This window comes from Eptesicus fuscus, chromosome 2 (genome assembly GCF_027574615.1).
Source record: "Eptesicus fuscus isolate TK198812 chromosome 2, DD_ASM_mEF_20220401, whole genome shotgun sequence".
Lineage (NCBI taxonomy): Eukaryota > Metazoa > Chordata > Mammalia > Chiroptera > Vespertilionidae > Eptesicus > Eptesicus fuscus.
Window position 1 is genome coordinate 109,712,842 of NC_072474.1, and position 27,191 is coordinate 109,740,032.

The window sequence follows — 27,191 nt, forward strand, 5'->3', positions numbered from 1 at the left end:
GAGATCAGGCATTACCAGCTTGGCTTCTCGTCTCTGGTCGGTCAGTTGTAGCCAAGTGGGAAATCCCAGCCTGGCCTGGCCTGACTCTCCTCATCGAGGCGAGAAGACTCGGGCAGCGTTAGCTGTGGAGGGACAGAGGAAACAGGTGGCAAATTAAAGAGCCAAGGAAAGGGAGGTCTTTCAGATCTGGTTGAAGTTCTGCTTGGTATGACTTACTGTTGTAGGGGTTCGGAACGAGCCAGCCCAAGATGTGCCTCAGTGGTATGCGGATTATTCTGAGCTAAAGGCAGCCAAGATCCCGTGGGCTCAATAGAAACTTCTGCCACCCCCACCCCCACTCAACTATCTAGAAGAATTTAAATTAGGGGCCTGGCCCATGCTAAGAGTTCCCATCAGAAGTAACTTTTTACCTATCTACATGGCAGGGCAAACTCAATTACTGAACTCGGGCAGCTACCTTCTGAAGCCCCAAGGTGCCTAGCCTGAACCCTAGCTCAGAATGTCATGTGTGCCCCATTTTCCCTTTTCGTCTCTGAACCTCTCATGTATGCAGGTTCCCACACATGCGTATGTAATTGAATTTGGTCACTTTCTCTTACTAATCTGCCTCCTGTTTATTAGATCGTTAGACCAGCTGATAGAACCTGGGGGTAGGGGAAGCTTCTTCCTCCGCGGCACCATGGGTAGCATCCTGTGTAAGCCTTCACCTAGCAATTGATGGACACTTGTGCAGGATCTCTGAAGCTGAAGTTACACCAGTATCCATATAGTTCACCCAGGATAGTTCTTGGACTGAAGCAGTGCCTGTTAGATGACTTGACTCGCTTTAAAAAAACAAACAAACATATATATACACACACATACATATACACACACATATATATCCATCCATATATATACATATACATATATGTACATATGTGTATACACACATATATACACACATATATATCCATCCATATATATTTACATATATATACATATACACATATCCATCCATATATATACATATACATATATGTACATATGTGTATATACACACACATATATACACACACACATATATATCCATCCATATATATATCCATCCACATATATACATATATACATATCCATCCATATATATACATATACATATATGTACATATGTGTATATATACACATACATATATACACACACATATATATCCATCCACATATATACATGTACATATATATGGATGGGTATATGTGTGTGTGTGTGTTTATACGCATATGTACATATATGTATATCTCCATGTCATATTTATTGTGTGTGTATATATATATGTATATATACACATATATATATACATATATATATACACACACACACACACACTGACTGTGTACTCTTACCTGCCTTCATAGTTCTATGTAACCTATAAGACACAAGACTAGGCTCTTGCAAAACACTTTTCAGACTATTCTGGCTCATAGTAATTGTCTCTTCTGTATTTCTGTGGGATTTTCAGTTTATACCACACAGAGCAGCAGTTTTCTCAATAGACTTTGCTAATGATTTATGTATAGTTCAGTTTTGGGCACAGAATTATAGATGACTTCGTTTTATTCTCTCATCGTTGTTTTATATATGTATTACCTATGGCCCCAGCTAGCATGTAAGTTCCTTGATAAATACTGTTCTTTTGTTTTGTGTCATTTTCTTTTCCTATAGAGCTTTCATTGTTGAGGTTCCTCAGTGCTGAACTAACAAGAGGGTACTTCCTTGAACATAATGAGGCCAAGTACACAGAAAGAAGAGAAAGAGTGTACACTTGTATGCGAATACCAAGAGAATTGGAAAAGGTACCTTGTTTTTTTTCTATTACCAGACATCATTTTGCAAGTTATGTCACTGTGCTAATCATACAAAAGAAAAAAGAAATAGTGAACAGTTTGAGTTGAGTTTTTAAACATTTGGAAATAATTAAATATATTGGGGGAGTAGGATAAAGGAAGAGGCTTTAAAGAGTATATTTTTAGTGTGAGATCCAATGATTCTTAACTTTGTTTCTTAGTAAACTTATCCTATTTCCATGTGTGTCCCATCCAAATAACCTTTTCCAAGGAATTAATCTCCACTTATTCCTTTAGTTCTCTTCAGTTTTGTTTTATTAGAAGCAGTTCTTTTTTCCATTCAGCATAATAAATTAATGTCAGCCTTTTTTAAGGTTTAGTTTCTCAGACAGCCTTCATATTTAAAAACATAAATTATAGTCTCTTCAACAAAAAGATGGTTCATTTTGCCTTCATCACAGAGGATGTCACATCATAGGTTGGCGTAGTTATGGCAGCTCCGCGTCTACACACACCATGTTCCCTCGATTGTGTCTCAGTCTGTCTAGCCCAGTCAGATGTGGCAGGAAGCCACTCTCCTCTGCATTGTTAGGGTTTTTGACTCTGAGCACTTCCATATTTCTTGCTAGAAAGAAAGAAGAAATAATTCAGCTTTAGCTATATTAAAACATGTTTTCATAGTTTCATAGTAACGCTAGAGGCCCAGTGCACAAAATTCGTGCACAGGTAGGGTCCCTAGTGGCTGCCAGCTGCCGACTGGAGCCTCCCTTCCCCGGCTGCAAGCCAGGGACTTCCTTCGTTCCGCACTGCCCCCTGGTGGTCAGCGCACATCATGGCGAGCGATCGAACTCCAGGTTGGTCGAACTCTGAAGGGGACACTTTGCATATTAGGCTATTATATATACTAGGGACCCGTTGCAGGAATATTTCCTGCAAGACTTCTGGCGGGTTTCACTCCCACCACGGCCACCTCTCCTGCCCCTCCCCCCCACCTCTTCCACTGCGGCAGGCGGGGCGGGGAGGGCGGAATGGGTGGGGCGCTTCCCACCTGCCCCGCCCACCCAACCCAGCCCGCCGCCACCTCCCCCTCTGCGGCCCCTCGGGGGACACAGCAGCTGCTGCTGCAAGCCTCGCCCTGCACTCCTGACCCTCCGCGCCCGCTTCCGCCGCCTCCGAGCACCCTGACCCGCCACGCACGCTGCCGCCGCCTCCTCGGCCGTGCGCGCTGCTGCTGCACGCCCCACCCCACCCACCCGCCCCACCACGCCCCTTCCGCAGCCACCACCGCCTCCGAGGCCACCGTGGCCTCGCACACCGCCCGCCACTCCCCGCTCCCCGCCTCTGCTGTGTGCCCCACCCACAGCCACTGCCCGCCACAGCCTCCGAGGCTGCCGTGGCCGCGCACACCACCCGCCATGCACCGCACACTGCCACCACCGCCTCAGAGGCCACCATGGCCGCGTGCTCCACACCCGCACCACTGCCCGCCCGCGCAGCCACCTTGCTTTCTGCTTTCTTCACTCCTCCCTCCCTCAGCATATGCAAATTAACCGCCATCTTGTTCGCTCTGATTGGCTGTGGGCATAGCAAAGGTACGGTCAATTTGCATATTACTGTTTTATTAGATAGGATAGATACAACTTAGAATATTTCAGTCACTTCCTTAGAACCATATTTTCTGTTCCAGTGGCTGTCAGAAGAGTTGTTGGTTTGCTTTATCACATATTATAATGGCAAGAGGCGTGGTAGACAGAAGCGAGGATCAGCTGGTTTGGCTGATGCTCTTTTTTTTTTTATGACCGTCCATCAGTTGGGTAGACTGATGAGTCAGGCGTAGAGTGACAACTTGAGAAATGTTGCTTCACATAGGTTCTTGGTGGCATGTGACATGATGAAGTTTGAGGAAGCTCCCTGTTGGGGGAGATGTGGAGAGCTGGGGAGCCAGCAAAGATTCTGGGAGAGAACACACGTGGCAGGGCATCTCTGTGTAGCCCTAGGTCAGGATCAGTGGATGTTCTAGGGAGTTCTAGGGTCCCCAGGGGAGCCGAGGGCCTGGAGGATGAGAAGGGAGGTGGAGGGGTATGCGGGCGCTCTCTGCAGCAGCCTCCTCTTGCAGCAGCGCCTTTGTTCTGTATATTGGAGTTTATGTAAGATTTTCTTAGAGGTGGAGGATAATGTTTCTTCTGCTTGCAAAAAAAAAAAAAAAATTAAACTAATTCTTGTATCTTTCTTAGAACATTTTAAAAAACTTGCTTTTCCAATGTACAGAGACAGCAGGGGGGTGAGGGCATGTACGAAAGTGGGGTGGGGGGGCACTGGGGGATATGGACATATATGTAATACCTTAATCAATAAAAAAAAACTTGCTTTTCAAAGCTCACTTTTTTCCTCCAGTAATAAGCCGTGAGGTGGAAATGTGAGGACATACTGCAGAGGCCGCTGGAGGGAGGGTCTGCTGGGGCCATGTTCTTGTCAGGACAACGTTGGCCCGTTGTCCAGCCACAGACAGTTTACCCACCTGCTTTCTGTGGGGAAGTGCTTTCTTCCACCTGGTGGGGCAGATCTGGACTCCCGTTCTTCTCTGGGGAGAACACAGAGGGATTTGCCTGCAGCCACAGCCAGGCCAGGGACACACCCAGGAGACTGCTTCAAAGCGGGGAGGTGTCTGTCTGTCTGACCCTGACTTACCCCTCCTGTGACACAAATAATGAGCAGTGACAGCATCCCTTTATAATTCTGTCATCCGAGGCAGTTCAATACACATCATTCTCTCTTCTTTATTGGTAACGTTGAAATAACAAGCAAGTTTTTGAGTAGATTTCTCATAGAAAATTATAAGCATTTCATGTTTGTTATTGTGAGTATTAAGTTGTCTTCTGGGGAAAATGCCTACAGGTGTTGATAAGACTAAAGTATAAATCGGTGTTTTTCAAACTGTAATCCATGACAGGCCCACTAATGGGTAACCCATATGTATGGTAAATTGCAATCAGGATTTTTTTTTTTTTAAGAAAAGAATAGCAGTATTAGAGCACCTATGCTAAGGGTGTTTTTGTGAAACTTTGGTTTCATTGGTATGTATTAAAATGTAGAATGTCAGGAAAGGTGAATTAATACTGTTCATGCACAGTTGTCATAATTTACTAACCCTGCTTCCCATGAAGGAGGGTGTTGGTGTTAGGCCTATTTGGGAAATTTTGATTTAGTCTCTTAGAACAACACTCTAGAAGCTTTATTGCTTAAAATGCATGAAAGGAAGTCATACATTTCAGTTCAGGGCATTCTTCTTCACTTCTAAGACTAAGGGAAACCTAGCGGGAAGGTAGATTTCAGTTTAATTCCGGGCTTACATATCTCTCCTGACAGCATGAATGATACCCCTGTGGCCCTCATTTCCTATGAGTAGTGTTTCACCTCGGGCTTTCTTTAGAAGAGTAGGGAGAATATCTAGACATTCATGTAAATCTAACTTCTGTTTATTGGTTTCCTTTGTGGTTGCGTTGTCTCTTCTAATACATAACACCTTACTCATTTTTGTTCTTGTTTTCGGTAAATCTTATGACATTTTCTGCTAGCCTTTGGAGGGAGAGACACTTGGTTACAGAGCGCTTTGCTTCCACAAGAGTTGCACGCAGTGACTATAAAACATGTAACAAACGTTTGTACTTTCAAGAGAAGAGAAAGATCAATTCAATATCTCTTACTGAACCTGTTTACTAATGTAAAAGAATCCCAGATTTTTGTCCAAGGGCTAATTTTGTCATCTGTGTGAATCTGAAATTGCAGCAAATGGTAAAAAAATAAAATAAAATAATCACAGTATTTTCTAAAATTGCCTCATATATATAAATGCTAATGTAGAGAAATAATTGATCACTTACTCATTTATTTGTTTATTTTCCCTGTCTTTGTTTTGAATACTTACTGTGTCCCAGGTACTTTTACAGTGAGGAAAGACTTGTGAAGGTAATGGCAAGGTGATTAAAAAAAAAAAAAAAGAAGGGGTAGATTTTGTCCGTGCATTGTAGGGCCTATGAGTGTGTGTGTGTGGGGAGGAGGGGGGGAGGTGTTGGGGGGGCGGGTGTGCTAGGAAGTTCCAGACGTGGGAAACTGAGGTACACACAGGAAAGGACAGGTACACTGGAAGGACAGGCTGGTTAAGCTAAAGAGTTTAGTCTGGCTTTGGGAGGACGGTTGAAATAGATTGCTTAGGCGTACTTTGAGCTGGGAATATAACAGAATACTAACAGTTAGCTGTGTATGTAACAGGATACCTAACAGTGGCTTAAACCAATAAGATTCTTTTTAGCAAGTCTCAAGGAAGGAGGTCCCAATTGTTCCAGTAGATGAATGAAGCCAGCATGGACCAAATCTTTTTGATCCCTCTATTTTGCCATCGTTGGCAAATTGGCTTTTGGTCCTCTTGCTCATTGCAGCCGCAGGCATTACATCTGCATGATAATCAGAAAGAAGAGATGGACGAGCCCCTCTTTGACTGTTCCTTTTATAAAGAATTAAAAGCGTTCCCAGAAGTGCTCAGCACACTTCCTTCTGCTTGTATCTTACTGGCCAGGCTGAGTTATACCCTCGTCCCCAGCTGCATGGGAGACAAGGACAGTAAGTGCTATGCTTTGCCAACAAAAGGAGAACAGATTGAGGGTGGTAATCGGATTAGCCACCCCTCAGAGCTATGCTTCTGAAAAATTAGTATAGCAGTGTTCAGCATGAATTAGAAGTAAAAGAAGATCTCAAAATCTCACCATGTGCATATCCTTCTTCAAATGAAAATCCATTGATTGATTTACCTTTAAGAAATTTATTCCTCATGTTAATTATATGTCAGGTGTAGCTTGTCATTAGTATGAAGCCTTTTCTCAAAATTATTTATTTTCTGTGGTTACATGTGTTTATGTAACCTTTCCTATCATAAAAGTTAAAACTAAAATATTGAATTTTTTTTACATTGTAATTCTGTGCTTTTTGGCAATCCCTTCTTGCTACTATGCTTTGTATATTATAGTTATTTAATACATTTTTAAAAATTGAATTCAGCTTATTAGTCTTAGCTGTCTTAAGTATCTAGTGAATTTTTATTATTAACTTTAAGTTTGTCAGGTTGAAGATACAGGTATTGCTGTAGGTATAGAATATTGTTGTGTTTAGGCATTGGCTAATATTATTATTGAAAGAGAGAAAGGTTACTGTCACACAGGGGAGTATTTGCGGTCGAGATTCAATACCCTTAGCTTCTCATCTCAGGTCTGCAGGGCACAGCCAAGTGACCCAGTCGAGCCTGGAACCTCCTTGGCTTTGACTTGATCTAAAATTAGAAGGTTGGACTAAATCATCTCAGAAGGGCTGATGATTGCATATGAGAAACAGAAGTGGGGTGTTACATAAAAGTGGAGGAACTTCATTCTGCTTGTTTGAGGGTCAGAGAAGATAGCATTTAGGAAAAATAATTTTAAAAGTTCCTTTCAAAGTAATGAATTTAATGACAATGTCATATGAAGCCTTGTTGTGTTTCTCACTGTGAGGTATGTGTTAAAGTGCAGTCACAGCGAGTCTCACCCTGGTTCAGTGAACAGCCCTTGGATTTCATTGTGAAACTAATAAAGGGCTTACTCAGACCCCAATGGTGGCAGAGACTCCTGGGCATCCTGCTCGGTTTCTAATTTCATGAAAACACGTGTGAGGGCACCTCCCTCTAAGTTCTTCTCATGGTGCAGCCCTCTTTTGTTACACACCCTGACTTGGATGTCCTGCCACACAGCTGCTGAGAAGCAGGAAAGGGTGGGGACCCACACTGCTCACCCTCCCAACCGCCTGGTCTGGGAGTCCTCCCTTTCCCTGGAGGCATGGCGCCCCCTGCTGGTAGAGGTGGTGACAGCAGCTTCCATATTCCTTCTGCAGCCCTCTTACCTTTCTCAACCACAGGGCCCAGGGCCAGTGGCAGCAGCACAGAAGCCCCCTCCAAAAGCGGGTTTAGAGGTGATGGGGGAGTGGCTCGGGGCATCCAGGGCCTCCTTGGCATAGTGTAGGCCCTGCTATCTACTAGGCACATAGGACTTATCAGATGGTTCTAGGGCCGTGGTCGGCAAATGGCGGCTCGTGAGCCACATGTGGCTCTTTGGCCCCTTGAGTGTGGCTCTTCCACAAAATACCACGGCCTGGGTGAGTCTATTTTGAAGAAGTGGCGTTAGAAGAAGTTTAAGTTTAAAAAATTTGGCTCTCAAAAGAAATTTCATTCGTTGTACTGTTGATATTTGGTTCTGTTAACTAATGAGTTTGCCGACCACTGTTCTAGGGAAGGCAGCCGTGACTTCTACCCCATTCACGATGTTTAAAGGACAGTTTGTGAACTTGGCACTGTGGGGCTAGGTTTATATTTTTGAATCAGTAACTAACTTCTGTCAGTTCAGCTTTGAAAACAGTCTTAGATCTCTTTTCCTCTCTCTCCATTTGCTGTAACAGACCATTGTGAGCTGTCACTCAGACTGTTTTATTGCCCTTAACTGTTGTCCCTGCTCACACTCAGTCTGCCGTAATGCTCCTTGCTGACTGTTCCCTGAAAAGGAGACTGGTGCCTGTGATGGCAGCTACAGTAAAGACCTCTCATCCTTAGTGACACTCAGATGGGCCATGGGGTCCTGAGAGCACAGCCAGCCTCCTGCCCGCTCCAACCTCTCAGCAGACCTCACAGCCCTGCCTGTCCCGGCCACATACCAAGTAATGGTCCTTGCCTCCAAGGTTGTTGGAAGAATTAAATAAATTAATGTGGGTCAAGTGCTTACAAAATAATCGTATTCAAGCATGGATTGGAATTAAGAGAAGCAAGAAAATCTCAGGACCTCTCCATGTGCATAGTGAAGGGGACCAGAATTTTGCCACCCCAAAGCTGCCCCTTTTGGGATATTGGTTTTAAGCTGGTTATTCAGAAACAGAAGACTCAGAAAGAACCTGTGGCCTTTCCCCTTTCCTGCCTAAGAGATTCAGATGAAAAGGCCTGTTCCAGGAAGGAAATCTTAACAGCCTCACCTTAGCAGCAGGTAGGAAGGCTCCAGGCACATCCCCTCCACCCCGCATTGTTTCTGCGTTGCCTAGCAGGAATTTGCCTGGCACGTGTGTTCTGCTCTTCCTCAGCTACCTATGAAATGCCTGTTTCCTTTGAAACCTCAGGCTCCTGCCCCCCTTTCTCCTTTGTCCATAGTGGCCTCTAAACCTGAACTGCCCAGTCCGTTTCAGGTCTCATATCCTGCGAACCCCCCACCCCCACCCCAGCGTGTGCATTCGTGATAAACGTACATTTTTCTCCTCTCAGTCTGCCTCTGTTGATTTGAATCAGCCAGAAGAACTTAGAAGGTGGGAGGGAAAATATGTTTTTGGTCCCATAATAGTCTTTCCACATATTAACATCTTAAATTGATTCTTTGTGTTAAATATATGTCAGATATAAGTTGTAATTATTGTCAAGCCTTTTATCAGCATTACATTGTTTTCCATGGTTACATATGTTTTTGTGACCTTGCCTATCATAAAAGTACCTGGCTCGAGGTAATCCCTTTGTTCATCATCGCGTAGAGTGTAAATTTCCTGGGGACATGGATTTTTTAATCCAGGTGAATAAAACTGTTTTATTATAGGGACAGTCTTGAATCTGCCATCATCATTGCTTTCAAAATCAGTCACTTGTAAACTTTCTTATTGATAACTCATTCTCCTTCACATTCTTCTAATTGTGGATCCCCGCATGTGGGCTTGTTGAGAACTTCTGGAACGTAGAACAAGGAGTTGTGCTCCTTAGTAACTAACTGAAGGTGATTTCTGTCCCGCTTGTATAATGATTACCTTCTGGCCACACAGCCACCCACTCACATTGCACCCGTGCACACTCTTCTCTTTGTTGGGAATTCTGTTCCTCCTTACTGACCTGGCAAAATCCAGTGCCCATCTTGTCTCCTCTTGGGAGATCTTTACTGACTCCATTCCCCCTTCCCTGCGTGCACAATGCCCACTCACACCACACCCCGCACAGACCTACTCTCTTGGCCAGTGCGGCTAGGGCACATCATTCATCAGGCACTAACCACTGGTCTGTGTCCAGCTCACTAGCTTGTGCATTCCCTGGGGAAGGTGTCCTTCCTCATGGCCTTTCATCCTCCCATTGTAGAACTGAGCGAGATACATCTCTGCTCTCACAGAGCAGAGCAGACCCAGAGCTTTACAGAAAGCGAGACCAGGGGGGGGATGGGAAATGCCCCTTCCCGCTTCACTACCTCTTGCCACCAGACACTCCAGACCAGCCGTCCTGGCTGGCAGTTGGGGTCATAGTGGCAAGATGGTATTCAGAATCGCCAGGAGGTGGTTTGTCAGATTCCAAGAGGCCTATTTCAGAATCATTGTGCCGTCTTAATTTTAAATATAACACTTTATTTATTTTGAAATTTCGAAGGGTATTGAAGACATTTTTGTCCAAAAGGTAAACATAGATGTTGTAAAAGGTAAGCCTTGCTCCATTCTCCACAGAGAGAGGCTAGCCTTTTTACTTAGTTCTTTGGAGCCTAGTACTGTTCAAATGATGAAAAGCAATAGTAGGACGTTCAAAATGAATGTGGTAAGAGCTGGTTATGGAAATTTTCACTAGAACTGGGTTTTCTGTTGACTTCCAGGGTTATGGAATTATTGGCATTTTGTGCTTTTCTTAACATTGATGTTTTTTTAAATATATAAGGTGTCAAATCCAGTGGCAAGGTTGAGGCTGGAAGGAAGAGTGACAGGTGTCATTACTAGGAAAGTGCTTCAGTTTTCAAAGCCAAGCCTTCTGCAGACCCACTGAAGTCGGGCCCTGCCTCTTCTGTTCATGAACTTGGGGAGGTTCTCGAGTCTGCAGAGTGGAGGTGAGGCCATGCACACAGCCCCCACACGGTGCCTACTGCTATGTTGCCCATACCCGTAGAAGGCGTCTGAAGTCCTTCCAGACAGTGTCTCCCATGGCACAGAAAGGCCAGTCAACATTTCTGCCCTTCATTTTCACTATTTTTATCCCAAAAAAGACTCTTAAGAACTGCCTTATGGCCCTAGCCATTTGGCTCAGTTAATAGAGCGTCAGCCTGCGGACCAAAGGGTCTCGGGTTTGATTCTGGTCAAAGGCCTGTACCTTGGTTGCAGGCTCCTCCCTGGCCCAGGCCCTGGTTGGGGCTCATGCAGGAGGCAACCAATCCATGTATTTCTCTCAGATCAATGTTTCTCTCTGTCTTTCCCTCTCTCAAAAATATCAATGAAAAAGTATCCTCGGGTGAGGATTAACCAAAAAAACACAAGCAAGCAAACAAAAAAGAAGTGCCTTATTAATTAAGCAGACGGTTGTTTTGAAATAATTATTTTTTCATGTAAATTCTTATAAAACTTTACTCTGAGAACCAATTTTAAATTGAATAGCTGCAGTTTGTAAACCCCTGTTTTTCATGCAGTTGTGTACAAAGGCCTTTGCCGTGTTGCCAGTGCAGGTGCTTCTGCAAAGCTCCGTGGGGCCGCTTTGAACTGTCTTCCCTGCTGTGCGGCTGCCAGGGAGGGAACTGAATTCAGCACGCCTGCGTGTCCTGGAACCTCTTTTCAGACAGGAGTTCTCACCCTTTGGTGGGTCCTGAGTTTAATGAGACCATTGTTTTTTAAAAAGGAAGTAGAAAATACTCATCTGTATTTCATGGAGTAAAAGTATTATTTCAGCAAAAGTTTTCTTTTGGGTGTTTGAGTGTATATAGGTGTGTGTGTAGTGACTTGCAGTGTAAAATGTATTAATGACTGAGTTGTGGTCAGCAATTAAATCCTCCTCTTTGGGTGTTGAGCTTCTCAATAAGACTGTTTGCTCTTCTTAAAACAGTGAACATATGTCGGTCTCTGCCACATTAGAGCTGCACACTAAGTGTTCGCTACAGAGAAAAAAGGAGGAACAAACCAAAGCATGAGTCTTCCGTCCCCAGGAAAGTGGAAAAGCCAAAAACTCCAGCGTGTGATTTCTTGTTGAGGCATTTTCCATATGCTTTAGTTCCTTGCCATATTTTGGTTTTCTGCTTTCTGTTACTTATATAACCGTCAGTGTAAACAGAGGACATATTCATTTTATGGCCTCCCCATAGAAGTGAGATAACTGTCAAGTGAGAGATCACATTTACTAGGTGAGGTGGGGGTGGAGGCAGCACCAGAGGAGGAGGAAGTGGGGAGGTGGGACCAGAGAGGGACAAGGCCTGGCTGTCAACCAATAGAGCAGGTTTTCGTTGTGATATAAGGAAGCATATTCCACAGGCATTGTGCCGCTTTGACTTTAGCCACAGCTTGCATTTACTTCGAAACTTCAAGTGGCACTTGGAGGACAGGAGATTTTTGTGTTTATCAAAAGGGAAACAGTGGCATATGACACCGTTTTATTACTTTCTTGTCACACCTCGTGTATTTCAGGGGAAATTTTCTCTAGATATTACTTAAGACTGCTTGAATACTTTATGGTTATTTGAAATAAAATGGAATAGTGATTGCCTATTTTATCAAGATGCCTCACAAATGAACCAAAGGTATGAAAGTACATTACTATTCCCAATAGTAATATATACTCAGAGCTTTTAATTCTTAACACCTTTCAAAGCTAGCAGTAAATAGAAATGTGTGGCAGTGTCATGCCTTTTGTAAGTTTGATTCATTAAATGCCTGTTTTTATGACAGGAGGCAACTGGAAAAAGATGAGTTAGCACAAAGACAATGACAGTATCGCCTATGCCTGGTAAAATAGTGGATGAGAGCGAGCGTGGGCAGGCGTTCTGCCTCCAGCGCTGGCTTCCTCGGTGTTAGGTAGGGGCGACAGTAACCACTCAGCGCCGTTGGGAGGAGTGAGGAGTGAGCACTTGCTCCTTGCCTGGAGGGCCACAGCACAGGAGACATTCTTTGCACAGCCCTTCCAAGCCCTGGGTCCATGTGATTCAGAGATGCTGGTTCAACATCTCGCTGGGTGCCGGGCTCGGGCCACACCAGCTCAGGCTTTCTGACCTTCAGGGAAGGATGAATGTTTCCAGGGTTCCGTCTTGTTTACTTTTTTAGGAATTGGTCTTATTTTCATTTGTAAAGAGTTAAGGTGCTGTACCTATGAGAAAGGGTAACATTCGAACAACAGGTACAGTACTTGGGTCACTTTTCCGCTTTTCTAAACCATGAAAAGAGTTCCTATTGGTTGTATACAGTGTATTCCAACATCCAAGGATGGTTTCTTTCCACCCAGCTGCAGTTTCTTTAGGTCTCAGCCACTGTTCCCTTCCATTTTAATGTGGGATCTGTGGTATTGACAGCTCCCAGTTACGAGGTCGGCACACAGTGTGAGAAGATGATTGCTGGCCCACGGAGTTTATTGGGCTGGTTTAATATGTGAAGGGAAGGCCCCTTAGACTTTAGTTACTGTTGTTTACCATAAACAATACTAATGCAAATTCCTCTAAGCCATAGAAAGGTGATTATACTTTTACTAGAGACCCAGTGCATGAAATCCGTGCGGGGGTTGGGGGGGTTGGGGATCCCCTCAGCCCAGCCTGCACCCTCTCCAATCCAGGACCCCTCGGGGGATATCCCTCTCACAATCTGGGACCGCTGGCTCCTAACTGCTTACCTGCCTGCCTGCCTGATTGTCCCTAACTGCCCCCCCCCCCCGCCAGCCTGATCACCCCTAACCACCTCTGCCTGGTGGCCTGATCGCCCCTAACTGCCCCCCCTGCCGGCCTGGTCATCCCCAACTGCCCCCCTCACCAGCCTGGTCTCCCCCAGATGCCCCCCCCCCCCGCCGGCCTGGTTGCCCCCAATTGCCCCCCCACCAGCCTGGTCACCTGCCGGCCTGGTCGCCCCATGCAGCCTGAGGTTCAGTCGTTTGGCTGTCCCTCACTAACCCCCCTGCCGGCCTGGTCACCCCACACAGCCTGCTGTTTAGTCATTTGGTCATCCCTCACTAACCCCCCTGCCAGCCTTGTTGCCCCCACAGCCTGCTGTTCAGTCGTTTGGTCGTCCCGCACTAACCCCCTTGCCAGCCTTGTTGCCCCACACAGCCTGCTGTTCGGTTGTCCATCCGGTTGTTTTCAGTCATGATGGCCCTTAGCTTTTTATATATTAGGATTCTGCAAGAAAAGGTTGTCTTCATCATTACTTTCTCTGTGCTCTTGCTCATGCTTCCTCCCGAGCCTGGCAAGCTTCCTTCCTCATATCTCCATCTCCTCACCTCCCACACCTCCTCTCCATGTGGCAGTAGTTCCTCATCTTCTCAGATGTTAAAAGGGTCTCCTCTCATATGGGGCTTTTTCTGAGTCTCCCCAAGCTGATCTGGCCGTCTTCTCCCCAGGGCTCCGCTGTTCCCTGCATCTGTAGTGCTGCCACGGCGCTGTCACCACATCCCTGTCCGTTACCCATATGCTGGCGCCTCTGCTGAAACTTGAGTAAGCTTACTGAGGGCAGGAGCCCCCTCCGTGGTCCTGCCTGGCTTTGTGCAGCTGGGCTGAGCGTGGGCGTGGTCCTGCGAACAGCTCAGTGGATGTTGGGTGAACGAGTAATGCGTCCATCCCCAGTGTCAGGTCATCAGAAAGACACCTGCTGACTCCTTCCCAATGTGCTGCTTTCTTACACATGCACACTGAAATGGAGAGGCTTCTCAGTGACCGGGGACAGGGGGTCACGATAGTGAGCACTGCTACACGGACGGTGCTCCGTCTTCTGCAGCTCTCCTTTGTAAGAGTGAAAAACAAGGCAGCATGCAGAACCCTGGCTGTGCTGCCCACACTGGGTGACCAACTCCGACAACTGTCGTGGTCGGGAGACTGAAAAGGGTGGTCTGAGCACCGACATGCACTTTCCTGGTTGTTCATGAGTCTAAATTCTTTTTTAAAAATATATATATATACACACACACACACACACACATACACATACATACATACACACACACATCTCCCCACACACATATATGTATATGTACGTATACAGTACATATACCATATACACACAGGTATGTGTATATATGTATATAGATGGGAAATATATTTTTGAGACATCTTGCAAAATATTGATAAAATTGTCCTTTCCAGCAGTGTATATAGTTTGCAAGGGCTGCTGTACCAAAGTACCACCAACTGGCTGGCTCCAGAGTGCAGTCCTGAAGGTCAAGGTGTCACAGGTTCATTTCTTCTGAAGCTTCTCTCCTTGGCCTGTGGACAGCTGTCTTCTCCTTGTGTCTTTGTCACCCACCCTGTGTCGATCTCTGTGTCCACGTTTCCTCTTCTAATAAGGACACCTGTCATACTGGGTTAGGGTCTACTCATGAATTCATTTTAACTTAACTACGTCTTTAAAGACCCCCATCTTTAAATGCAGTCATTGTGAGGTTCTGGGAGCAAGGACTTCGACATATGAATTTGCGGAGAGGGGATGCAGTTCTACTGGTAACAGTGTGATTGTTAACTATTTCCTACATTTGTGTAGGCAGGTCATTGACTTAAGGATACATGGAGCATCATGTGTGAAGGCATGTACAGCATATCATGCTTGTGTGTCAGACATACGGAAGTCCCTACTCTTACAGTTGCAGAGTTTGGGAGCCTCGGTGTGGCAACTTCTCCACACCATCAAAAGACTACACCCTCCTTCTATGAAATATACCATAGTCGTACATTTAATGGGTGAAAGTGTATCATGTTACAAAAAATAGGAAAGATTGAAGTATGAAAGAAAGGGGGAGATATAAAAACATTAGCAGTTACTCCTCCAATCCTATCTAATAAAGAGGGAATATGCTAATTGACCCTTATGCCATTGCAAAGATGGCGGCGCCCACAGCCAATAAGGAGAGAATATGCTAATTGACTGCCATGCCCTCAAGATGGCGGCACCCACAGCCAATAAGGAGGGAATATTCTAATTGACTGCCATGCCCTCAAAGATGGCGGCACCTACAGCCAATAAGGAGGGAATATGCTAATTGACTGTCACACCCTCAAAGATGGCAGTGCCCACAACCACAAGATGGCAGTGCCCAGTCGCCTCAGCCCCGCTGGGATGGCAGGTGCACGGCCACTCCATGCACCTGCCTCTGGAGTCCCCCAGTCCCCTCAGCCCCCCAGCCGCCCAGGGCTGTCTGAGGCTCAGGTAACAGGGCTGGCCGAGGCTTGTGCTGCCGGCAGTGGCAGCAGCAGAGGTGTGATGGGGGCGTCGCCTTCCCCTGATCGCCAGGTCACCTCTTGCCCCTGAGGGCTCCTGGACTGTAAGAGGGGGCAGGCCAGGCTGAGGGACCCCCCTCCAGTGCATGAATTTTCATGCACCAGGCCTCTAGTAAAGAATAATGCCTTCTGAATATAGCAAGTTCAAATATACACAAAATTGTGTTAAAATTAGTAACAATTTACATATTTTAACTCAATGGATATTCCAATCCTTCCCATCCATGAAGCACTCTGATAAACAGGAAATAGCAAATTTATAAAGAGTAAAGTTACAATTAAGAAGTTTTATCTGAAAGTTGTCTACAATATCTTTAAAGTTTGAGGAAGTACTCAGAAAGCCGAATCAGATCTTCCATAGTCACAGTCAAGGGCAACTTGTCTTTTGAGTAATTGACTTCTGTGGGTGGTAAACCAAAGGCTCTGGAAGAAGAAGTACAAATTTACACGTTGAGAAATGTTTTTCATTAAAATATGGCTCATATACACCAGTAGAACTATCAATTATTATTCTCATAGCCAAGTTACGAGAAATGAACTTCCCACAAAGTTCAGAAGTTCCTTGTTTACATTTTGATCTACAATTATTTAAAGAATGTTTGTTTATGTTTTTGTTTTCTTCTCTCCTTTTAAAATCCAGCTCATGTTTTTTGGGATCTTCCTGTGCCTGGATGCGTTTCTGTATGTGTTCACCCTGCTTCCGTTAAGAGTGTTCCTGGCACTGTTCAGGCTCTTCACTCTGCCTTGCTATGGCTTAAGGTAAGTGAAACATCACTATTTCCAGTGTTAAATTATTTTACTATTTGAAGTTGTTAAACTACATAATCACATGGGTAAGTTTTGCAGAATAGGGATAATTCATACGCTTTCATTCACACTTTGGTCTTTAATGCATAAAGTAATGCTGTTTATCTTTTTAATGAATATTATATAATACGTTTGTGTAATATTTGTACTTTGTATACACACATTTATTTTCTGAATGATTCTGAACCAGAACCTTGCTTTGGCAGTAAACGAATGTTAAGAACGTGGGTTGGAAAAATAGAAAGGGCCTTGGACCTGAGAGTCAGTGACCTCACTGCCACTGTGCAACCTTACCCTGTACCTCAATTTTCTCAAAGGCCCTTGGCTATCTGGGCAAGATCTGTAAAGTGAGGACTGGGTTCTAGGTGGGGAGCTGGGGGCCAGGTGGTATCAGAATCTCCTAAGGAGCTGTTACCGTAGGGGTTCCTCCTCCATCCCTTTTGAGAGTAACTGTCTTGTGGCCTAGGGATCCTTAGCGACCGATTACAGGTGAGACTCCCTCTGATTTGTGAGAGGGGATAGCTCTTGAAGACCCCTGTCTGAGTGGGAAGCATCAGACAGCGCTCCCCAGCATTGATTAGCTGCTGAGTTGTGGGCAACCACTTGACTTCTCTAAGCCCGTTTCCCCATCAGAAAAAAGGGGATATTGAGAGCCCAGCATCTTTCACCACAGAGATTGGGAGGCGTACAGAGAATACCCAGAATAGTGCCTGGTTCACAGTAGACTGGAACAGATATTAGTTTCCTTCCCTTTCTTCTCTATCAAAACTAGGAACAGTAAGATGAAATGTGAAGCTTACGTGAATCCTGACGCTTTATTGGGCCTGTGGTTAGAAGATGCCTGGGTTTCTCAGTTTTCTTTCTTTGTATAGTTATGGCAACATGTCTCTACTCTGTGTATTCACTCTCTGTAACAGTATGATATAGTTCTTAGCATAGCTGTCCATGGTACATTTCTCACAAGCATCTCTTTTCTAAATACATTTCATTCCGAGAAAGTTTTAAAATGCTGAAATCGACAGTAATATGTAAAATTTCATTTAACTGTAAAGTAGGTGTCTATTCCATGATATATAAAATACATAATTAATAAAATTATTAGCAGTAACTTAACCATAGAAACAGTTGCAAAATATTGGTCAATATACAGAATTATGTGTTGATGTTTTTGGAAGACTAAAGTCACAGAAGATGGTCTTTTAAAGTAGTAAAAGAATATATACTTAATATTTAGGAAGCACTGAATAACACATATAAGAAATCCTTCCAGTATATGTGGAAGAATTTATTGATTATGATGATCATATTGTAAAAAGAATACAATTTTTTTGCAAAATTGCACAGAATAAAACAGTTGTAAGAATTAAGATCACATCATTGTTATATGTGATACTTTTCATTCTGTAATCTTACTCCCCCCTTTCAGAATGAGATAATTGTTCCATAGTTTGTTAATTACATGTTAATCCGATGGGATAATGTTTTTAGGAATTTACCATCAACTTTAAGGCATTCAGGTGCATCCTTTATACGTTTGGAAGAATTTTTAAGAGGCCCTATTGGCAAACCTCTTTTTAAGACATTTGTAGCGTGGTACTTGAATATTAACAAAGCCTAACTTCCTATACCGTTTTCTTTTATCACTGTTGGGAGCTCAGTAAATCGTGGTTATTTCAGTTACCTTTTCAGAAGACCACAAAACAATCTAATAAGACATTACTAAATATAAATCTTCACTTGTGATGACATAAAAGGGATGGGCCCATGGACATGCAGATAAAGCCAGGTGAAGCTACCTGACATAAAACAGCTAATGCCATGTAGGGATTTTCACGTCTACATGTTGAGCTAGATTACTTTTTGGTTATTCTTTGATCAACAATGTGAGTCACATTTGTATTCTAGCCATTTTTAAGTGACTGGCTTTTCAAGACATACGTTGTGTGTGGCGTTGACGTGATGAGGTAAAACAATGAAAGGATCTGTCACCTAAAAACTCTCTTCTTCTGGAGTGGGTTCTTCCTTGGGGTTGTTAGCACACAGTGGAGTTCACCAAGTGGGGATTTTCCTGAGGATTTCCTTTTTAGGGCTCTTGTTTGAAGACTCATTTTGTTGTACTGGCATCTAAACTGTGTCAGTGCTGTGTGTCCCTGTCACTTGGGGAAGCAGGACACCAAGGTCGCATGTGAGAAGTCTTTCATTGTTTGTCCTGAAAACTAAAAGAGGTTTAGGAGGGAGCTGGGAAATCTCCAGTCCTCTACTTCCATTTGCTTTGTTGTGAGTGGCCAATAGTCCTTGGATATTTTAAGATAGTTTTAGTTTTTAAAATAAAGATGATTGGTTTGTATATTACTTTATACTTCTCAACCTAAATGAATTTCAGTAACATTTAAAAATAAAATTCAAGTGTTCTAATTTCAAGGTTTTATAGCTAAAATGACACTAGAGGGCAAACTGTTACATCCTATATTTAAGACTCCAATAAGTTTCCCTGTGCCAAATAGTTCTTGCTATTTCTACAATTTGGATCAACTGAAAAATTACATTTTATGCCGTCACTAATAAATATATGCTATATGTGAAATGAAGTTAAAATTATACAATGGAACTTCAGCTATTTTAAATAATCTGTGCTATTATTAATGTTAAGTTTAATAATTTTCAAATATTTTAGGAATATAAAAATACATTTTACTTTTAAAAAGTGTTGTTACTAAGAAATAGCCAAATTCTGCATTCTTATAGCTTTTCTCCTAACATTCTCTATTCTCATTACAGCTTATTTCATTTGCCTTGCCTATAGCTGTATCAGGTTCCCCTTTTCAGCCAGCAAAACATGCTCTTTCCTTCAGTCTGACTTTGTTTTTTCAAAGGGATAAGAAGAAATTAAAGAGACCAGCAAAGAAGTTGACTATATTCTTTTGTTTTTCTCACTCTTCTATTTCAGTCTTCTTTCTGTAAAAAAAAAAAAAAGAGAGAAAGAAAAGAAAAAGTTACTCTCTTCCTAGTCTCTTAGTTCTTTGAAATTATTCCCCAAAAGGGGGAAAAAAGGGTATTTGTCAAGGAATCCAGATGCTGACACGAAAACAGTAACTCTTTGTAGTCTAGTACTGTTTGTTTCCATCTCACACATGTAGTAGGATAAACGTTATTGCCGCCTTTTCGTATCTAAGATTAGCGTCCTCACCTCCTGCCCTTGCAGAGTTCTATCTGAGACAGTATTTATGAGAGGCTTTTGAAAGCTGGCACCCTCCCAAGTTTTCTGCTGTAGAATTCATTCTTTGAACTTATTTCTAATCTTCTGCGACCTTGCTATGGTTTGGGGTTTTTGCTCGTGTGTCAGCTAAGTGAGTAGACAAGGACTCTATCTTTCTCTGTGACCAAGGGCCAGGGTCTCTGAGGGCGAGGGCGCCAAGGGTTAGGGCGGTTCAGCAGCCCCTCATGGAAACCCAGCCTTCATCACGGTGCTCCATTGGTGGGCACTTCGCCAGCTTCTGACTGTTCAGATATTGCTCACTTTATGACATTGGCAGAGTAATTAGCTTGGCTTGGTAATGGTGTGTGTTGTCTGCAAAGGATGCACTGCTTTCATAAAAGTTTGTGTCTCTCCTCAGTAATCTCAAGAATACTCCATTGAAAACTGATCCTAATGAATGAACAATCTCGAAAAATCTTTGCCCCCCAATATTTTATTATTGTAGACTAAAATAAATAAACACCCATATTCTTTCAAAGCAGAATTAATTATGTATTTCTTCCTTCTCTCCCAGATAGGGTAGTGTCATTTTAGAAAAACATTCCAGATACTACTTGAATTAGGATAATGTGTTAAATGATGAGGACAGGGAAAACAGAATTAAGTTTTGATTCATTATATAAGGAATCCGTGTTTCTTGGATAAAGTATTAAAATATTTGTGTTAAAGTATTGTTATGCTAAGACAGGTATCAAACCTAATTTTTACTAATTTACTCACAAGATACAGAATAACCAGTTGTATCAGTGTTTTAAATTTGCCTGGCATTTTTGTGACCCCTCTTTCCTCCTAAATCTTGTGACTTCATAACTGTAGAGTAGTTTTAAGTAATAAATGCTAGACTATTTTTTCTTTTACTCTAGAGCAAATGAAATATGTAAGTAAGTTTTCTGGTTGTTTCACCCTGGTTTTTAGGCATAACTCTTATTTGAGGCTTCTTGGGCTTTTGTTTTGTTTTAAGAGGCTATAGAGTCTTTTTTTTTTTTCTCTTGAGCTTTTGCCTCTTAGAAAAGCTCTTATCTCCCAGAAGAAGTATGAATTTAAAATGCTTGAGGGTTTCTTAACATTGAGTTTCCTTTATATGCCTACTTCCTTCAGGATAGTTCTACCTGAAATTGACTTTGTGTACACACACACACACACACACACACACACACACACACACACACACACACACACACGGTTTTTCTCTATTTAGACATAGGCCTTAATTTTGCCCCAGGGCGTCATACCGCCCCTGGAGCACCTGTAGGGAGAGCTCATGGTACCCTTCTGTGGGGAAACAAGTTTGTTATTTCCGCTGCCAGGGCTGACCTGCGTGGCTGACCTGTGGAGAGCCGTGTATTCGTTTTATTAGAGTCTTCGTGGTGCCAGGTGTTGTTGTCCCTTGTCCCTCACATGGCGCTCTCAGTAGCGTAGCAACATTCCAACCTTCTCTCTCTCTTTCTCTCTCGTGAATCAGACCCAAGGGAGGAGCACTTTCACTTCCTTTATAGAGTGGAATGTGGTGTCACAGGGACTCCTTGTGGTGAGTAAACCCTGATTTTTCCTTCTATTCTCTTGGCCAAATTGACATCAGTGCAAACAAATATTAATTATAATGAAAAAAAAAACACACACAAAAAAACCCCAGCATAGGCAGACATACCCATTTGGGAATGGACATATACTGAAGAAAATGTGAAAATGTGGTTCCCCGGCCGTACTTTCTGGTAAAGCTTTGTCCACATTTCACAGGATTTCACCATGATCTCACCTAACACAGGCAAGTCACCGGGTAAAATGATCTTTGATGACACATTCGGGCCAGACTTCACAGCAGCAAACACAACCTGCCCAAGCCCAAGCCCACAGCAGTCAGCTGAGCCTGCTTCCTTCCATGTAAGCGGTTCCTTTTGTGTCTCTCCAAACACCCAGCATGGCTTTACAAAGCCGGGGGCCTTTTTCTAGTCCAGTTTGAAACTATTTTAAAGCCCAAGGGGAACTTTAATCAGTGTAACCATTTAGTAGTTATTCTATCGTGTGTCATGAAAACTTAAGACTTAAAATTTTCAGTTTTCTAATCAAGGAAAATATCTTAATTTCAGTGCTCTATTCCAATTTAACTTTAAAATTATAAAGGGACTTAACTTTCATAAATGAGAACCATATTTAGTATTTTGCATTTTGCACTTCAATAGTCCTTATAATTCTTTTTTCTTTCTGTTATACCACATATAGCTTAAAATGTTTAAACAGATAGAGAAAGAGAGAAAGAAAGAAAGATCCAGCCTACGTATTTTATAATGAAATATCCCATGGTGATACCTTGGCACGTTTCAACACCGATTTGAAAATGAACGAGGCAGGGTTACCCATTTCTCTTGCTCATTTGTGTTGCCTCCTGTCCTGATCTTGCTGTCTGAGACGTTTTTACTGGCGAGCAGATTGCCCTCTGCTAAGCGGGGAGGAACAAGCCTGCCCGTGGTCATCCTGTCTGCGGGGTCACTGTGCCCCCAGAACCCTGAGCGCCCCGGGAGACAGCAGGAGCGCTCCCCTAGGTAATGCTGCAAGTCTGATGGGAGTACGTGGATGAGTAAAAGATAACGTGTAGACGTGTAGGAAATTCGGTTTCTGGAAGAGCAGTTTGATTTGAAAATTTAAAACAAATTTAAGTTCTCTCGAATGTCTTGTTTAATATTCCCGGTGTTCACAGCCAGCCTGTAAATTAGATGAGTGGGTCTTTCACTCTGCTCAACAGCTTATTCACTTGTTTCTGCCTTCATGTGGGGTTGTCAGCATTTGCAAAGTGAACTGCCAGTGACTACAGTTTAACAGGCATTATAAGGAAGAACTTTGCCCTGAAACTGTTTTTAAAGCCAATTTAGAGTTGATTGCAAGGCTGTGGATAAGCTTCTTACAGAGTTGGAAATGCTTATCAGAGTGTTATCTAAAAATATCCTGGCAGAGAAGAAAACAAATACTGGGGCGGTTCCAGTCCTTACGAACCAGGTGAACTGTTGGGAATTCGGTGTTTTCCTACACGTCTTTTAAGATGCCACCATGCAAACAGGTTTTTTTTGCAGCTTTTCTTTTTCATTAACAGGTACATTTATATGAAAACAAGACCCTTTTTCTTAAGAGTTCTGCTTTTACTTTTTATTTGAATACTACTCCTTATTTTGAAAATCCGATTCATCTCTGTAGCAACCAGTTAGGATAGAAGACTTTCACCAGAGCAGCGGGAGCTCAGAAAAGAGTGGGTCCAATAGTCTGTATCCTGTTTGTTCTCTTTTTGGAAGTCAAGAGCAAAAATGATAGATGTATTTGTTTGTTAGTACAATAGTTTTCTAAATGTGGTGACAGCACAGTGATAAATTACACAGCATTAAATTATGCCGAAAGATAAAGCTACTGAGTTGTTTATTCCTGTAAGTTTAAATTTTCTTTTAAAGCAAACTCTTAAAAAGGTAGATGGTGGTGAGGAGCCGGGCTGCGGAGGTTCAGATCCCTCTCCTCTGCCCCTCCCCCTCCAGCCGTCCGGCTGCAGGCACACTCCTGACTGCTCTGCCTCGGCTTAACGTCTTAAAACTGGGGTGATGATGTGCCCTCCTCGTAGGTTACTGTGAACACTAAGTGCAGAGCGCCTGGCATGGTGCCTGCCATGTAGTGACTGGATTGCAGCCCGGGTGTTTCCACAGCTTTGCTGTTGTTTTAACAACCAGGTTTCCTCCTAGGCAAGGTAAAGCTCCTGAAAACTGTTTATGCTAAATTTTTAAGTTTTAACTTATTACCATTTTTATTTGGTCACTCTAATTTCTAACAATGACTTATGTTAAATATGATAGTTCTTCATAGATACACTAACACATCAGTCTTGGCTGCAAATGTTTATAAAGAAATACAATTAGGTAGATACAGTAAATAGCCCTTTATCTCTTAAATAAAATCGCTTTGACTGGGGTCACTTAACTTAGTAGTTGCCACTCTAGTGCCAAAAGTTCCAAGTATACTTTTGTACTTTAGTTATTAAAATCATTTTCGTAATTAATGCAGATTCATTAATACTGCCCGACTTTTTGCTCCTATCGTTTTCTTTAATTCATAAAACATCAATACAGAGGCCCACAACTATGAGGGATTTGTGATTGTCACCGTATGCCCAGCTGTGCCACACTTCTGAGGAGGAGGTGGTGGTGCGCTCCTCGCTGAGGCCTCATTTGTCCCCTGGTTGTACCCAAGGAGACCCTCACACAGGCCAGGAGCCCAAGCGTGTTCAGTGTCTCCTCTCATTGTCTGAATTAAAAGTATGTTTAGTGCCTGGCTGGTGTGGCTCAGTTGTTGAGCATGCACCCATGCACCAAGAGGTCAGCAGTTCAATCCCCAGTCAGGGCACATGCCCAGGTTGTGGGCTCAATCCCCAGTAGGAAGCAGCTGATCCATATTGATTCTCTCCCATTGATGTTTCTATCTCTCTCGCTCTCCCTTCCTTTCTCTTAAAAAAAACAAAACAAAACAAAAAATACAAAAAAAGAAAAAGAAAAGAGTATGTTTAGCTCCAACTCTGGACAAATGTAACCCCTCTTCCATTATTAATTTTATGGGGTGAAGGCAAAGAACTAATTGCCTTTATAGCCGAATAGCCCAGGCGGAGGTCTGTGTTCTGAGCTAGATGTTGGAGGTAGGAGATGCAGCTCAGTCTGGGTTCCGTGGGGAGGAAAGGGCCAGAGCCTGCCTGGAAGAGAGAGGAGCAGCGCGGAGGAAAGGGACAGGGAATTGACGACAGACGGCTCAGCTTCATCCTGATGCAGTTTACCCAGCACTTCAGCTGCTAGGAATCATTTCGCTGTTTGTCCTGCCCCTCTCAGGACTTGTCTGCCTTGGACCAGTTCTGACCCCGTGTCCCGTTAGGCCCATTGGTTCAGCCCAGAGTTTCCCACCTCCCTGCAGCCCTTTCTGGACATAGTGTTCACAGCACTTGCCTCTTTCCAGGATGTTTGCAGTGTCAGATTCTCTCTGTGAACAGAGGCAGTTCATTCCTTGAAAACAAGAACGGCTCTGTGCCCTGCTCCTGAGCCGGCGTGGCGTGCGCCCTCCTTATCTCGTGTAACAGTGTCCCAGGTAACCCAGGAAGACTCGCAGATGCCTTGTTCAACTCTGCAAGGATCTTTGGAGGGAAGGAGCCCCCAACCTGAATGTGGACGAGGGTTAGAAAAGCGCTGCAGAGAATAGGAAGGCAAGGAATGCCGAGTCTTCAGCTCACAACACTGAGGGCCAGCCTAGGGGTTAGAGTGTCATCACGTTGGGCGGGAATGAGGCAGTTCTGCAGCCCTAAGGAAGATATCAGGGCTTTACAGTGATGGCGCTGGACATGAAAGCTGCCCTCGCAGGAGACGGAGCCTGCCTGTCTGAGGAATCAGCCTGCAGTGAGCGTGGAGAAAGCTGCTGACCCAGCTGATCCCAGGAGCTCATGTTCAATGAAAGACATTTTAAACCTATTTTCTAGCATTTTTTTTTCCCCCTGTGTGGAAGTAAGATGTTCTCACACACAATTTAGGTTTAGCCCTTCATCCTCTGACCTCAGAAGTGAGAATGATTTCTCTTCATATTAATTAGGGAAAAACTGTTTTCAACTCATGTCACAGAGGGCTAACTTCTGTAATATAAGAGCTATTCTGCAAACCAGCAAGAGAAAGATATGAGGAAAGAATTCACCAAAAATACAAGTAGCTTCAATACCTTAAGATGTCAGTGTCCCAGCGAGAGAAATTAGCATTGACACTGCACTGAAGACCGGTTTTCACCAGTGGGAATGGCAGCGATCCCGCAGCTGAGGAGACACCGAGTTGGTGCACGTGGGCCACTGGCTTTCTTGTCTGCTTCTAGTCGAGGTTGAACTGGTGCAGCCCCTGCACAGGGCAGTCTGTCCGACTGTCAAGTGAACATAACCTCGAAATTCCAATTTTAGGAATTTAACCTAGAGATAGTCCTTCATCTATGAAGCATGACATGTGCATTCTGTCACGGTTTGCAGTTGCTAAAGACTAGAAATCCATCAGTGATTTACTAAATAATGTATGGTACATCCACACAGTGGAACATTTCACTGTTGTAGAAACAGGAGTTCCTTATGAACCGATTTGGAAAATCTGTTCGGCTGTGAAATGAAAAGTGCCAGGTACCAGTGTGCATGGAATGCGAACGTGTGTGAAAGGGGCTGGTCAGCAGTGACAGGGCTTCGTCGTGAGGTGAAAGGCTTGTGTCATAATCTTGGAAGTCCATCACTTTAAAACAGTCTATCCACAGACGCCTGCCCGCTCTGCTCGCCTGTTAAGGTTGCCCACTTCTCAGAGTAATTCTGGTTGGATATCTTTGTATTCGGTACTTGGCAGAAAATTCCGCACTCTCGAGTAGTCAGTTATGTACATAGCACTCCTTGGTAGTTTGAAGTATTTAGGAGAGGAATCTAATTTCTCATTACCTGTGTCTGCCAGTGAAGATTCTGCATTTTGAGAACCTAGGAAGTAAAACTCGGGCTTTTATTACTTCTTCTGTTGCAGGGACAGGCGTTTGCTGCAGCCAGCCCAGGTGTGTGACATTTTGAAGGGTGTCATTCTGGTCATCTGCTTCTTTATGATGCACTATGTCGACTACTCCATGATGTACCACCTGATCAGGGGGCAGTCGGTCATCAAGCTCTACATCATCTACAACATGCTCGAGGTGAGGAAGGGCCTCGTTTCCCCGCCAGCCAGCCAGCCCCCCCGCCCAGGCGTCCCGGACAGACCACTTTCCTGCGGGCTCCAGGGAGGGGGCTTCTGGCCCTCAGGGCTTGGCCAGTCACCTGGGGGCCTTGTTAAAATGCAGAGTCTGACTTGTAGATCGGGGTCGAGGCTGGGGAATCTGTCTTTCTGACGAGATGGTACTGTGCTGCTGGTCCTGGGACTCGGTGGCAGGTCAAGCACCACCTGTGTGCAGGAAGGAAGAGCTACCTGCTGCCTGGGCATGTTTGGGTCAGTGCCCCTTGAGAAGGTGAATTGTCATACCACAGGGAAATTTGTTTTGCAAATTCATTGGAAACCCATGTCTTCTTTATG

The 27,191-nt window shown here is 43.8% G+C and overlaps 1 protein-coding gene across 3 annotated transcripts in view; it reads left to right on the forward strand.

The window, feature by feature from the left end:
• The window catches only part of TAPT1 (transmembrane anterior posterior transformation 1), a 55,981-nt gene that overhangs the window by 9,988 nt on the left and 18,802 nt on the right, over window positions 1-27,191 (forward strand). For 2 of the 3 annotated variants that reach the window (XM_054708021.1, XM_054708023.1), the window contains exons 2-4: window positions 1,697-1,827; window positions 16,693-16,811; window positions 26,655-26,817. In XM_054708021.1, the coding sequence (XP_054563996.1) occupies window positions 1,697-1,827; window positions 16,693-16,811; window positions 26,655-26,817 (413 nt within the window). The remainder of the gene's footprint in view (window positions 1-1,696; window positions 1,828-16,692; window positions 16,812-26,654; window positions 26,818-27,191) is intronic. The other variant, XM_054708031.1, reaches the window with a different exon arrangement.